The sequence below is a fragment of the Cyrtonyx montezumae genome, unplaced genomic scaffold (genome assembly GCF_038088225.1).
Source record: "Cyrtonyx montezumae isolate F1298 unplaced genomic scaffold, pur_monq_1.0 scaffold_17, whole genome shotgun sequence".
In the NCBI taxonomy this organism is placed as follows: domain Eukaryota; kingdom Metazoa; phylum Chordata; class Aves; order Galliformes; family Odontophoridae; genus Cyrtonyx; species Cyrtonyx montezumae.
Window position 1 is genome coordinate 3,224,722 of NW_027071903.1, and position 13,486 is coordinate 3,238,207.

Genomic DNA, 13,486 nt, shown 5'->3' on the forward strand with positions numbered 1-13,486 from the left:
ACAATTAGAATTTGAAAACTGTTAGTAAATAAGTATAGTGTTTCTAAAGTAATTTGAAATTCAGTGATCTTCATTCAATTACTAATTCATTAACTTCTGGTGAAGAAATACAAGCACTAAAACTAGTACTCCTGAACTCACATTGCCTTCAAAATGCTCAAGATAAGCTTAGAATTAAGGGAGCAATGTGGTATTTTACACTAAATTAGAAGAGCATTGAGTATCTTGCATTGAGTATCTTTTATTCTAAATTAAAAAAAAAAGTCATAGAACAGCTTGGATTGGAAAAAATCTCTAAGATCATCTAGTACCAACCCCCTGCCACAGGCAGTTTTGCCAACCACTACATCAAGCACTAGATGAGGCAACCCAGGGCTCCATCCAACCTGGCCTTGAACACCTCCACAGATGAGCCAACAGGATATCTCCAAGCCCAGATCTGTTCTAAGGGAACCAACAGGCAAACTTTAATCCTCATGGACTACGCTCATTCATAAAGGAATTCTCTTAGAATTGCAAATAAACAAAAAAAAAAGATAGCTTTAATGTGAAGTATGGAAAAAAAAGATTTTTGCCTCTCAATTCTTTACTGAAAATCATTAATATCATCTGAGCAAAAGATCTAAAGCCAAAGATTTCATTTCTTGAAGAAAATTGTGGTTACAAAACTTAGCAGCACTATAAGCATTACTTGTTTGTTAAGTAGCAAGCATTGTTTGTTTTGCACTAATAAATACTATCTGTAGACTACTTCCATGTAAATACTAATAACATTGATGCTCCTCCATATCCTCTGGGAGCAGCCAAAATATTTTCACAGATTGAGAAACAGAGCTAGAACATTCATCACGGTAATTCTAGCAGACAGAAATTAAATTCCAAGAACTTGACCCCGTAGTTTATTACTCAAAGCATACAGGACAGTGTCAACAGATTAACTCCTGAAGTCAGCAATCAAAGTAAGCTTAGACAAAACTAGCCTTACCAGCAAGTAAATGTTTGTAGACAGAATAAAGTAAGAACACTGAATACATTTAAATAAGGGCCTTGAAGATCCCTGAAAAAGTAGAAAGAGGAGAGGTAGGAATTAAAGAGAAGCAAGGAAATAGAAAGCACTGAGGGGACTGCATTAGCATAACAAAAATGGGAGACAAATGAAAGGAAAAGAGAAGAAATATGAAGGAATTGAGATAAACTACCTAGTAGCAGTGTTTTGCCTGATGGGAAAGGAGAGAAACCCCTTTGGTTTTAGAGAAGTGTAAGAACAATTCCCTGTAATCTCCCACAGTACAAAAACTACAGGCAAACAAATGGCTATCAGATACCTCAGTGAGTACATCCTCCTTCAGTTTGTTATAGATTTTGGTTCTGGAATTGCCCTGTCCTTTGAACTATGAAATGCGCTTCAGTGGTTCTTTCAAACTTACAAAGCTTTTGGATATCCTTATATAACAGCATGTCAAACCTTGCAATCCAGCACTATCATATGAAATGAAAAATCACCTGAATGAAAAATGAAAAATCACTGATGCTGAAGCATCAGTGACCAAACAGTATATTACTATGTAAGACAAATGCCCTTTTCCTTAGATTCCTGCATGGCAACCTAAGTATCCATTTAACTGCTTGTGCATCACAAAAGATTTCATATCCTCAAAAACACAGTATAATGTTGGACATCATAAGCATTCACTTACCCATTCCTCAAGAATGCGTTGTACAGCATCATTGCCTCTTGACATATTTCTGCACGCCAGGATAACATAAGCCCCATGCAGTGCAAAAGACTTTGCAGTTTCAAAACCTACAATAAAACATTTTCCTAGTCAGAAACAGATGTCCAAAACAAAAGAGAGCTACATCATTAGAAGAACAGGTGAGCCACATACTGAAGTACTACCTGCAGTGTGACTACAAGCTTGCTGGTCACCTGGACCCCACTGTTCAGAGTAGATAGGGAAAAAAGTACAGATGTCACTTCAAGCAGGACAATGGGACTATAACTGTATAAACTTTGCTTATAATAGGCTTGGGGTCTTCAAAACGCAGATCCAAAGTTCTCCATCCTCATCAGTTAGAAAGTAGAACTGTACTTAATTCCTTACTCATTTGACTGTGAGGAATGAGCCAAACAGGAAGACTGCAAACCTGTTATGTCTGGCAAGACTACAATGAAAGAGTACTGACAGACCAAGTTCCAGGCACTACAGATGCACTCGGCCTTTGGTTCATCAGTTTGAGAGCCACCTGCAGCAGCAGGGATCACCCAGAGGGATGTACGAGGGAACAATAAAAAAAAAATCACACAAAGATAATTGCTCCTTTTTCACAGCATTACCCCATCTGTCAGACACTCCTGCTGAAAAGTGGGGACAAGAGAAATACCAAAGCGTTAAACCACTCCTGGGAGAGAGTTGCCCAGATCATTCTTAGATATTTAGTCTCTACCTAGGTAGATTATAATCTACTACAGAAGCAGTTTAAAATCTTTGCTAAGATTTGGTTCAAATAATCTGTATACAGTCACCTCTTTTTTTCATCAACTAATGCCTAACAACTTCTCACAATTTTCTCATGAATAACCAATTAAATACCGTGCAGTTTCAATACACTGCTTATAGTATCATAGACTGAATGGTTCACTGGAAGAACCAGATGATACAATGAAAACTAATCCATGAAAAAAATCCTTCTTTTGGGTAAACCACTGGGCATGACAGTCTAAATCCGAAAGGAGAGGAAAGATAATTCACACTTTACTGGAGTGCAGCATTAATGAATATCCCATTTTTTTCCTTTCACAAGCAGGAAAACATTCAGTGAGTTTCTAAGCCTCTCTACATAAAATTTTTGGCAATGCTAATGATCCCATTCTCAATCTGTGTGCTTAATTATCTCCTCTCCGAATATACACTTTGGATTTCAGATTAATTTCCATTTGTTAATCTGGGACTTGAAATTATCAATCCCAATTATGGAATCATCCACCGAGAGCTGCAGTTATCCACCCTTGCATCATCTGCAAGCTATATAGGCATGCTCTGTTTCACTGCCCAATTCATTAAAGAAAAGCTGTGTAGAAGTTGGTCCAAGATAAACTTTATTTAATTGCAAAGGTCTGTGACAATTTACACCAGGAGACCGATGAGTTCCTGGGAGCACAGAAAGCTTATAAAGAGCAGAGACTGGAGCCAGAAACTACGTTTCTATCAGGGAGAGCTATTCCATGTTTGTGATCTATTCAATAGTACCACAGGATGCCCATTTCCATGGAAAACTCTAACAATGGAACAAGCTGAAAGAAGCATAACATAACTTAATGACTTCCAATTAGACAAGTTTAAACTAGAAAATGAAGAATCAAACTGAAATGCCCAGCAATTTAAGCATGTGAATAAGTCAGAGAGAAGAGGTACTTGCTTTAGCTTTATGATATTTAAAGCATGTTTGCATTTTCAAATTTGTTTACCAAAAGCAACTATTAAGATAGGCTGTCTCACTTCCAAAACACCCTAGAGCAACAAAACTCAGAGTACAAGATGTAATTTCTATTGTAGAAATAAGAGACACCAAGACAAATTTAGACCATTTTCTGCAATTACATACTTATGGTATTTAAGACCAAGTGATTTTCTTCCATCTCTTTTAAAGCCATTCATTGTACCAAGCAACTTTAATTACCTGGGTAATTCATTGCATACACACGAATTCAGCTATAGCGTGTACAAAGATTTCCCCTGTTCCTAATTCTACTTTAAGTGTATTTAATTAGAATTTTTCATATAACTGAAGTAAGACACATTGTACCACAACGCTATTAGCTAACTGTGTGCTCCCAGTTTTGCATGAAATAAAACATATTATTACTATCTTACCATATTACTAAAAATTAGATGAAACACCCAGGAATATTTATTCTACTGTTAAACAAAGACAGCCAGTTTAATTTGCTAAGTATGATGATGTTTAGCTAACCATACCCCATGTCACACTTTGCACAAAATAACAAATTCCATGTCATTCTCATTTACAGTTAATAACTTGATTAGAAATTAAACTGAGAAAGATTGAAATTGAACTAATTACAAACTCCAAATTCAGTTAATAATACCACTTTGATTCTTCCTTGCAAAGCCACTGTTTAAAACCTTCCCTTTAGTACTTGCTCCTCTTGGTGCTACCAGATGACTATTCTTCGCCCTTTCACATTCTGAATCTGTCCATGAAATTATATGCTTAAAAATCCCTCTGGTTGAACTTTTAACCAGCAGTCCCTCCCTCCATTCAGAATACAGCTACAGGTCAAGTGGTGATGTGTCCCTCACCATTTATTACATTCATATTATAAACTACTAACTCACTCATAAACACACTGTATTTAGAACACTTAAGATTTATGCAAAAGAGAAAAACAAATCCAGGTACCCCAAACCACACAATTATTCCAATTCAACTACTGAATGACTAGCTTTGTAGGGATTGCATATAACCATTTCGACTTGGTCTTTCTTTCATTTAGTTTGTGTGAAGCATAATCTTTTCAGACTGTCTACTGCATGAAAATTATCAAGAATAAGACGCAGCATGATGACTACTTCATTAGGGATTAAGTTTGATCTACCTACTGAATTGCTCAGCCCCCTCACAAGGGCAGCATTGTCCTTTTAGATATGTCCTTAAACTAGATCTAAGTAGGTCTGAAAGTCCCTAATAAGCAGGGAAATTAACTACCTTCACACTTCAAGAAATAACTAGGCAGGAGCTCAGGAAACCACAACTGCAAACTGAAACTCCTGAAGCAAGATTTAGGAAGTATCGTGGTATTCAAGCCCTTCTTACAGCTTTATCTTTTTGTTTCTCCTTCAAAATTTTTTTCCCTCTCCAGTGTCACATACAAAACACAAGGGGAGAGAATCTTCTAAACAGGGGAAAACTTATCAGCAGACTCACGATGTAAAATCAAGTTTGCCAACACTATTTATCCTTCAGCAAAATGTAGCTGAAACAAGCTGAAAACAAAATATTTCCAGCACACAGCAAGCCATTTTAAGATGTAGGCCTCATACAGGAAGTATTTTAAGTACAAAAGCATTTATGTTATGGAAGAGAATCCTTATTTGTCTGTAAGAAACTACATTTAGTCAAAATAAATGTTGTGGTTTCATACATCAAAGTTAAATCACAAATATAAAAACACACTCAAACATTGTAACATTCAAAAAAGTCGCAGTATGGTATATAAAAAGAAAAGCTCAAAATTATGTTAAGGAAGTGCATAGTTGATGGACTACAACAACCTCAATTCTACCCATAAGAGCAACTCACAGAGTTCAAAAGCAGCAAGCACTTTAAAATAATTTCACTTACAAACTTACAAAACTTGAATATCCTTTCATAGAGAGTAGAATACAACATTATCCACTGCGTATTATTTATGCATCTGTTATTTCAGGGCTTGCTGTTGTTGGGCTAGGTTTTGGTTTTGTTTCTCAATATTATTTGTTTGTTTAAAAGCATGTACAAACACATGAAAATAGCACATGAGAATGGACACGAATATTAAGAATTGCCAATTACAAAGAACAAGGTAAATACTTCACTGAATGTGACAGAACAATATGCTTAAATAATGTATGTTCTGGAATAGCAACCACAGTATATTTAAATCCTAAATAAAACACATTGTTCAGCAAATGTTTTCTAGAACTAAAATAAATTTCAAATGATTACCTTAGAAATTTCAAGAGGCAAGACCTTCCTGAGGTCACTACTCCTTGTAGCTTAATGAGCTCTAATTTGACACTGTGAAATGACAATCCTGTTTCAGAAATACATGAAAGTAAATACTATAGCACAGCTTTTCACATCAGCAGAGAACATAAAAGACTGATAGCAGAACTAACAAGAGCCACCTGGACAGAGAATGTGGGATTTCCTGCAGGCATTTAAAACCTTTTAGTCCTTTATTTACATTGTGTTTTTCTAAGACTCAAGAACTAGCACTTGATTTCATTCTTCACAGTGTATGATTTTTCAACACCATACTCTCACTTTGTATATCCACAAGTGACTTCTATCAGTGAGTTTGGGGACAGATTTTCAGTTAATGGTTTCAATTAATGAGCAGTTAGCATTGCTCAATTAATGCCAACTCAACATACACCGGATGAAAGTACGGCTCTGTCACAGAGTGCAACCTCCTCTACAGAACAGAGGAGGTAATTTGATGATTTATTAAAGGGAGAGCATAGAGCCCACTTACCATTAGGTTGCAGGGCATTTTGTAAAGAATTTGCATCAGGCATTTAAATGTTTTGAAGTAGCATTTTTTTATTCCAAACAGATAATAAATTTTGTAAGACAAAAAGAAACTCAGAAACATTTCAGACAATAGCAAGATTTTCTCAGCTTCTCTGCCTTCTCTGAAGTGGTCCACAAAACGTTGGATCTGTCACTTACAACATATATGAACAGCAGTGATGACATCTTTCTAAAAGCTCAGTCCTCTCGTTTAAAAGCATACAGGGTTAGGTCGCCTTTAGCTTCTTCAAAAATCATTTCTTCACTTCTCTCCATTGATAGAAGAGCTCCGGAGGCCCTGAGGTTCTTCCCATGTGCTTCAGTAATGATTTCAAGCTGTCATGACTCCAGCCTTCCTTGAGCTCTGTGTCACAGTCCGTCTGAATGTAAACTACAAGGGATTCCAGAAGAAAGCCTTCTTACTTTCCACTACAGTAAACATAGCAAATATTTTGGTCATTGATTTGATCTTATCACATTTAAAGTGAAACGCCTCTGTTTCATATTCTGCATCTTTCATACACTAATGGATTAGTTACAGACTGCAGAAAAGTGAAAAACAACTGATTTTGTAAACATGAACACTATATAATTAAACATGCATGTTATTTTCACAGCTTTGTTCAGGTTGTTTTTCCACTACATTGTTCACAAACTTTCCTGTTACATTCTAAATTGCCATCAACAGCTTTCAAGATCTTCATAAACAGACAGAATTGCAAAGTTAAGTGAGTTAATTTTCAGAACGCATGTTTTGGGTTGTTTGTTTTAAATACCTATACTTTTCAATACAGAAAAAAGACAATTCAAATCCAGTTTTACTACAAAGAACAAACCACAAGAAGGTTAAATATTAAGAACTTGGAACAATCATCTTTACAATCCAAAATACAGTCCCACTGCTGGTATCAGCAGGCAAACTAGATGCTTTTGTCTTTTGAGATCTGATCATGATAACTATGTATAGAAAACACTTTTCTCCTATGCGCCCCTCGTTTTACTTCAACTTGGAAGAGCTAAGCATTACAGAAACAAACCCAATCTTCTCATGCAACAGACGGAATGAAACAGATTCAAACATGCTAAAGAAATGTGGATTTCGAAGTTATGCAAACTACAACAACAGCATGTGATTTAGGGAAGGATCTTTTGCAATGAAGACCATCTTTGCCTGTGTGAGTAGCTTAAGGGTACCTCACATCGATTAGGAGTGATGGCAGCCATATGTGAACCACTGCATTATTGATTTTTCGAAGCCCCAAAACCACCATGCATGAGTGTATCTGAATCACTAGGGCACAACTGTACACTGCTTCAGCACAGATATTTAGGATAAAAATCTTAGAGACATACTATTAAAGTTGCTACAAATGAAAGATTTCAAGCAAATAAAACGTCCAAATAGTAACAGACAAAATGTTTTAAAAAGCAGTTCACACAAAGTATTAGTGCTACCTTTGGTTCCATAGATTTGCAGGCAATGGCAACACCACACTGATCCTGCCTTCCCCTTTGTGTATGAATTGGACAAAGGTATTTCTCTTGCAGCCATAAGTCACTGAAAAGGCCAACCAAAATGTGACAGGATGACTAACAAATTGAGTTCTGTTTTCCATTCAGCCAACTCAAAAATATGAACGAATTACACACTACACTCTGCAATATAGTGTTTTGGACAATTAGAAGTTACTCCCAATAAAAAGTGCATTGCCATTATCATTGGCAGAACTCAAGATACTTTGATCTGAGGGGACTGCAACACCAGACAAGCATGAAAAACATTCTTACGCTGATGGTATTTTTAAGATCTGTGACTCTGTTCCTCTAAAAAACAGAAGACCTATCATACGAGGCAAAGAAAGGTAAGCCCATAACTGAAGACAAAGCAAAAAGCGACCACAAAGAGTAAATATTACAAATATACCACAGCTAGGAGTCTCATCTGGTATCTACTCTCATTCTACTGCCCAAATACCACTACCAATCCACTTCAAAAACTCAGCACATCAGCACAGCAGGGACTTCAATCTCTTAAGCTCTGTTGAAACTTAATACTGACAGTTATACAAGCTATCCAAAGGCACAGTCTAGCTCAGATTTGAAACCACATTTCCTATCCCTCGTGTTGTAAAGGTGCTACAATTCAATACAGGTATTGCAGTAACAGCCAAAGGTTCCAGTCTGGAACAAACTGTCCTATGAGAGGTATATACATGTATTACATGCAGACTCAAGTTTCTTCACATTTCCCATAAGACCTTATTTTAGTTGTGTAAAGGCAATTCCCTTGTCTGTCCCTAAAATACAGGGAGATGCTGACTCTTAAAAAGCTGTGGTTTTGAACTGATTTTGATGTTCTTAAACTTCATTAAAACACAGTAGGAAATAAAGCCAAAAACTGCATAGATCACTCAGATCTCTCTGGGTTGTTAGGTCACGTAACTATCAACTAGTTGTGTTAAGTGCCTGAAGAACTGAACAGTGGCAAGAAATTGAGACAAAAGATAAGGAGAATTGCAGGTTAAGAACTTACTGTGAAACCTCATTCTATCTTTGATAACTACTCCTTCCATCAGATGAACATCAGCTATCAGAAATCTCATTCAAAGAGGACTCAGATACAAATCTTCCATGTCAACCAATGCCAAAACTGGTTCAATATTTTACACTGCTACAAGAGAAAAGCCTCAGCCTTAATCTTATCTTACTTTTCATCTATTAAATGATAGGATCAAGCTTCTAGCAAACTCCCAACATTTTTTTGCCCCAATACTTTTTCAGCGCCCAACAGAAGCTACCACATAGCAGCATTTTTTCCACTAATTCTAAAATCATTTGCAGACATTAACACAACTTGTCATATCTTAGCATCACATCCGCAACTGAAAATTTACTCTATTTGAGCTTTTTCTTTTCAGTGTTTCTCCAAGCATAGAATAAGTTCGTGTTTTCTTTTGATTATCTATACAAATGTCAGCGTGGCTTCCTGCAAGCAACTCAGCCAGTTTTGCCTGACAGGAATCAACTACTGCATTTAAAATGAATATATCAGAATTTCGGATTGGTCTTTATAATTTAAGGTCTTATGAAAATGTAGGGTTTTTTCTCCATTTACATAAAATACAATCTGTTCCTTTGTAACAGAAAACATATCACAGAGGGAAAACAAGCATCTGAATATACAGCAACTCAGTGATGACTGAGTAAGGAAAGAAAAAACCCACAAGCTTTCTACCTAAAACTCCACATATATTATTACCAAGGTTGAAGAACAAGTTAAATATACTTTTACAAGAAACTTGAGCTAGCAACTTCGCCCTAAAATTGGAAGTTACTTTAGTGTGACTTTGTCTCTATTTTAGAGAAATAAAAAGCTAAAATTCCATTTTTCAAAATAATGTGTTTATACTGCTTGTACTTTATGAATATATTTTGTCAGACTACAGTTATGTCAGTACACTGCTTTTGTTCTGAATGCAAAACAAAATAAGCAAACTAAACATTTAAATCTAGAGTACGACACAAACATATATATACACAAATACACATATATAAAAATCTGCTCACAGTATAAATGAACATCAAAAGCAGCATCTCAAAGAAACCTAGATCACAACTGAGTCATCAAGTTTGACATGTCATACATAGCACATGACTTCCCAGCAAGTAAACATTTCTGAATGCTCAGTCACTAAGGGATAAGTGACCAGGTTTTAAATTAAAAAAAAAATCAGTCTATTTACCATTACTTAATGGGAAATAAGTACCATTACTCAAATGTATCATTAAGGAAACAAATAGCTTTCTCATGAATGTTATTGTAGCTTCATATATATTTTATAACAAGGCTGAGGGAAGCTAAAGAGAAGCAGCAGAAACAAAACTCACAACACCCACACACGTAATAAAACATTGAGAATTTATCTAACATCAGTAGCAAGTATCAAAGGCCAAACATAAAAAGACTCAAGTTTCTAGCTAATCCAACACAAACCATTCAGGGGGTGCGTAAGGAAAAGTGCCATCATGAAAGCATTCGTAACTGGGCCTATAAAAAATTCCAATCAGATATTCAGGATCAACTAGGTTTTCAATGCTGTCTTAAGGGGCATATACTTCCCTCAGCTCACCCCCAAAGAAGTCTGTGGGGCTCTCTTCCCCACTGTTGCTATTTTTAAAACACCTCTGCGCACAAGCCTTCCCAGATAGCTGAAAAAAGGCCAAGGAATTTAAAAATTTATCTTTCACTATCTCAAGCCTTTTTTTTTTTCCTCCTTTTTAAAATCACATTAAAAAAAGACATCCCAAGTGGAGAGAAATGGGATAGGCAAACTCTTTCTCTAAAGCTGCTCTTTGCATCAGCAGTAGCTTTAGGCAACACAATAGCTTTTCCCACCAAAGCAAAAATGGAGGAAAAAAAGCCAGAAGTTTTCTAGTTACTTTTCCAGTACACTTCTGTTCTGTAAGCCAGCAGTATCATAGGTTTCCGTACTGCTGAGCTGAGCCCTAATTAAACATAACAAAAAAATTAGTTGCATGTTTTGAATCTCCTTTTGGCAAGTACAACAGTGCAATGTTAATGTAAGAAGTAAATTTAATAAAGAGAAATATTTCATCCCAGGCAGAATAATTAAAAGACATACTGTGCTGTCAGCTAAAGCATTAGATCCTCCAAGCTTTAATCTCTAAGTTATTTCATGAGAAATACTCAGTTTTGTGTAAAGATACTTAAAAAGTACTGCAGCATAAATTGACCCAAATGGCTTTTCTTGATTGAAACTTTATATTTATTTAGATTAGATACACAAACAATTTAGAACATGACATTTAAAAAGTAAATAATAAACCAAAGTTCTGTCCCTTAACAGCTCACAGTTTAGGTCAGTCTTTAAATCAAACATACACAACTAGGTGCTGTTCTTAAGAGCTCCCAGTCGTGTTATGGGGGAAAAGGAACAGATAAGCAGACTGAACATTTAAACACTGTTTGATTCCTGGCAGTCACTACCCCACATCTGTCTTCAGGGAAAATGAGGTAATACAATTTGTTCAGTTAAGCAACTGAAGATTTTAATACAAGTCATTTCAGGATCCTGTGGAGAGTATTGAATATAGAAAGGATGCAGTTGGCCGTTTGCTCTGGTGCAAGCAAATGAAAGGAGACAGCTAGCAAAGGGAAAGATAAGAGACACAGAGGTTTAGAAATTTGAAGTCCTGTGTTATCTCCTCAAAATTCTACTTTTTCTGGATTACACTGTATTCATAACCTGTACCGACCTCTCAGGGTTCAAAACTGGCAAACCTTTTTGGTGTGCTTTAAACTATGAAGGAAAGAGGGAGATGGGAAGCTGTTATGTAACTCAAATGATCCATCATGTGGTTCCGACATACAAAGTAAGGCAGGAGATGGAGTTCTGAAACAAAAGATGAAGAACAAGAATAGCATTAACAAAAAGTGTGTACACAAAAGAAAGAAGAATGGAAAACAAGAATCAGAAATCATTAAATTATTAATGTGAGGCTACGTGCAAAAAAGACCTTTACATCCTCTTTGCCCCAGCTTCAATCAGGGCATGAAAACATCATACTCTCCCATCACAAGTAGGGTATATCTGTTTAGATGACCACATTTATGGCCTACTTGCTAACAGCTGGAACAGAAGCAACCCACACAGAAAGACTTCTGACTGAACCTTCTTTAAAGTTACATGTTTTTGTTCTCCTTCCAAAAAACTTAAGACCCTGCTTGTTTGGGGAAGGGGATGCTAAATCCAGAAATACGTAAGTGTAAAAAAGTTAACATCTAAAATAGGAAGAACCACCAGGAGAAAAAGTATACTAGACATTTCCAAAAACTTACTGCTGTTTTTTGTTTTTTTGTTTTTTTTTTTAACTTGAGTCACACATTGACCTTGTTGTGAAGCAGGTAAGAAGCATTATTGTTGTCTACGGCTAGCCAGGATCAAACAGAATAGCTCACTAGAGATCACCCAGAAACCTACTTGCCCAGTTCCTCCTTCACGAATTCAGCCTGCTTTATTCACTACAAGTTCCCCAGGTAAATAACTCAGTTTGTGACTGTACAGTCTATTAAGTGACACTTACTCATCAAATTACATCATGTACCATTACGAATCATAACTCTGCCTTACACTGCAGACACATAACTTTTTATTTTTCCTAAGTGTTTAGATACAAGGACCAATCAATGTTTCTTTGATCACAGATTAGATTGAAAAACAGATACAGTTAAGACACCTTCTCAGTCTTCACTCAGGATGCTAAAGTGTGCTGCCAAGTAGGTCACAAGCATTTTTATGTGCTCCTCACAAAACATTTAGCTAAGGTAGAAAATAATCCAAATTTACCTTTGGCATTAAAAAAAAAATCATTAAACAACATTTATACCTCCCAACAAATGCTTACAGCTGGATACAGACCCAAACAAATAAAGAACTTTTCCAAAAAAAACAAGTGTATTCACTTCCATTAGCTATGTTTTCTATTTAATATACCATAACTATACACACTACTAAAGGACAAGACTGGTTCTCAAGTACGCCTCTTAACACATAACAGAAGAAAACAATTCCCATTTTGAACTGGAACACATGTGGACATTATCTCTACACTTTGATCAATTACTTCAGCCATACGTTGCCATATATATAAAACAAGATTAATCATGCATTTCCCAAAGTCCCAAGTAGCACACTTAATGTCTGTAACAGAAGCAAGAAACCCTTCTGCTTGCCAGTTGCAGAAGAGGGACATAACCAAAACCTCTCAAGGCTCTGGGATCTCTGAATACACAATACTGCATTGTTCTTATTTATTTGGCTGTTGCATGTGAACGATAGATCCCTCGTACAAGCTTTGAAACAAACAGTGACTTTTTGCCTAAAGGCAACTTCTTGACTAATCAACACAAAAAAATGCCCCACAGGTTTTATGATTTCAAGTCTAGATATCAAAAAATAAAGAAAATCAAATCAGAGAATATCAGATAAAGTAATTAAAGAATAAATAACAGTAGGCAATAAATACGGCCTCTACAAAGATATCATAACCTAGAAATTTTTCATTTTTTCAAACAATGCTGATTTCTCTGAACCTCAAGTCATAGCCCATGCAAAAGATGTAAACAGACATAACCAAAATTGAACTGTGACAGTTACACAGATAC

General features: G+C 36.0%; 1 protein-coding gene across 1 annotated transcript in view; it reads right to left on the reverse strand.

Moving 5' to 3' along the window:
- Nucleotides 1-13,486, reverse strand: part of WWOX (WW domain containing oxidoreductase) — a 465,049-nt gene that overhangs the window by 439,849 nt on the left and 11,714 nt on the right. The window contains exon 5 of the mRNA XM_065733128.1: nt 1,698-1,804. Coding sequence (XP_065589200.1) covers nt 1,698-1,804 — 107 coding nt within the window. The remainder of the gene's footprint in view (nt 1-1,697; nt 1,805-13,486) is intronic.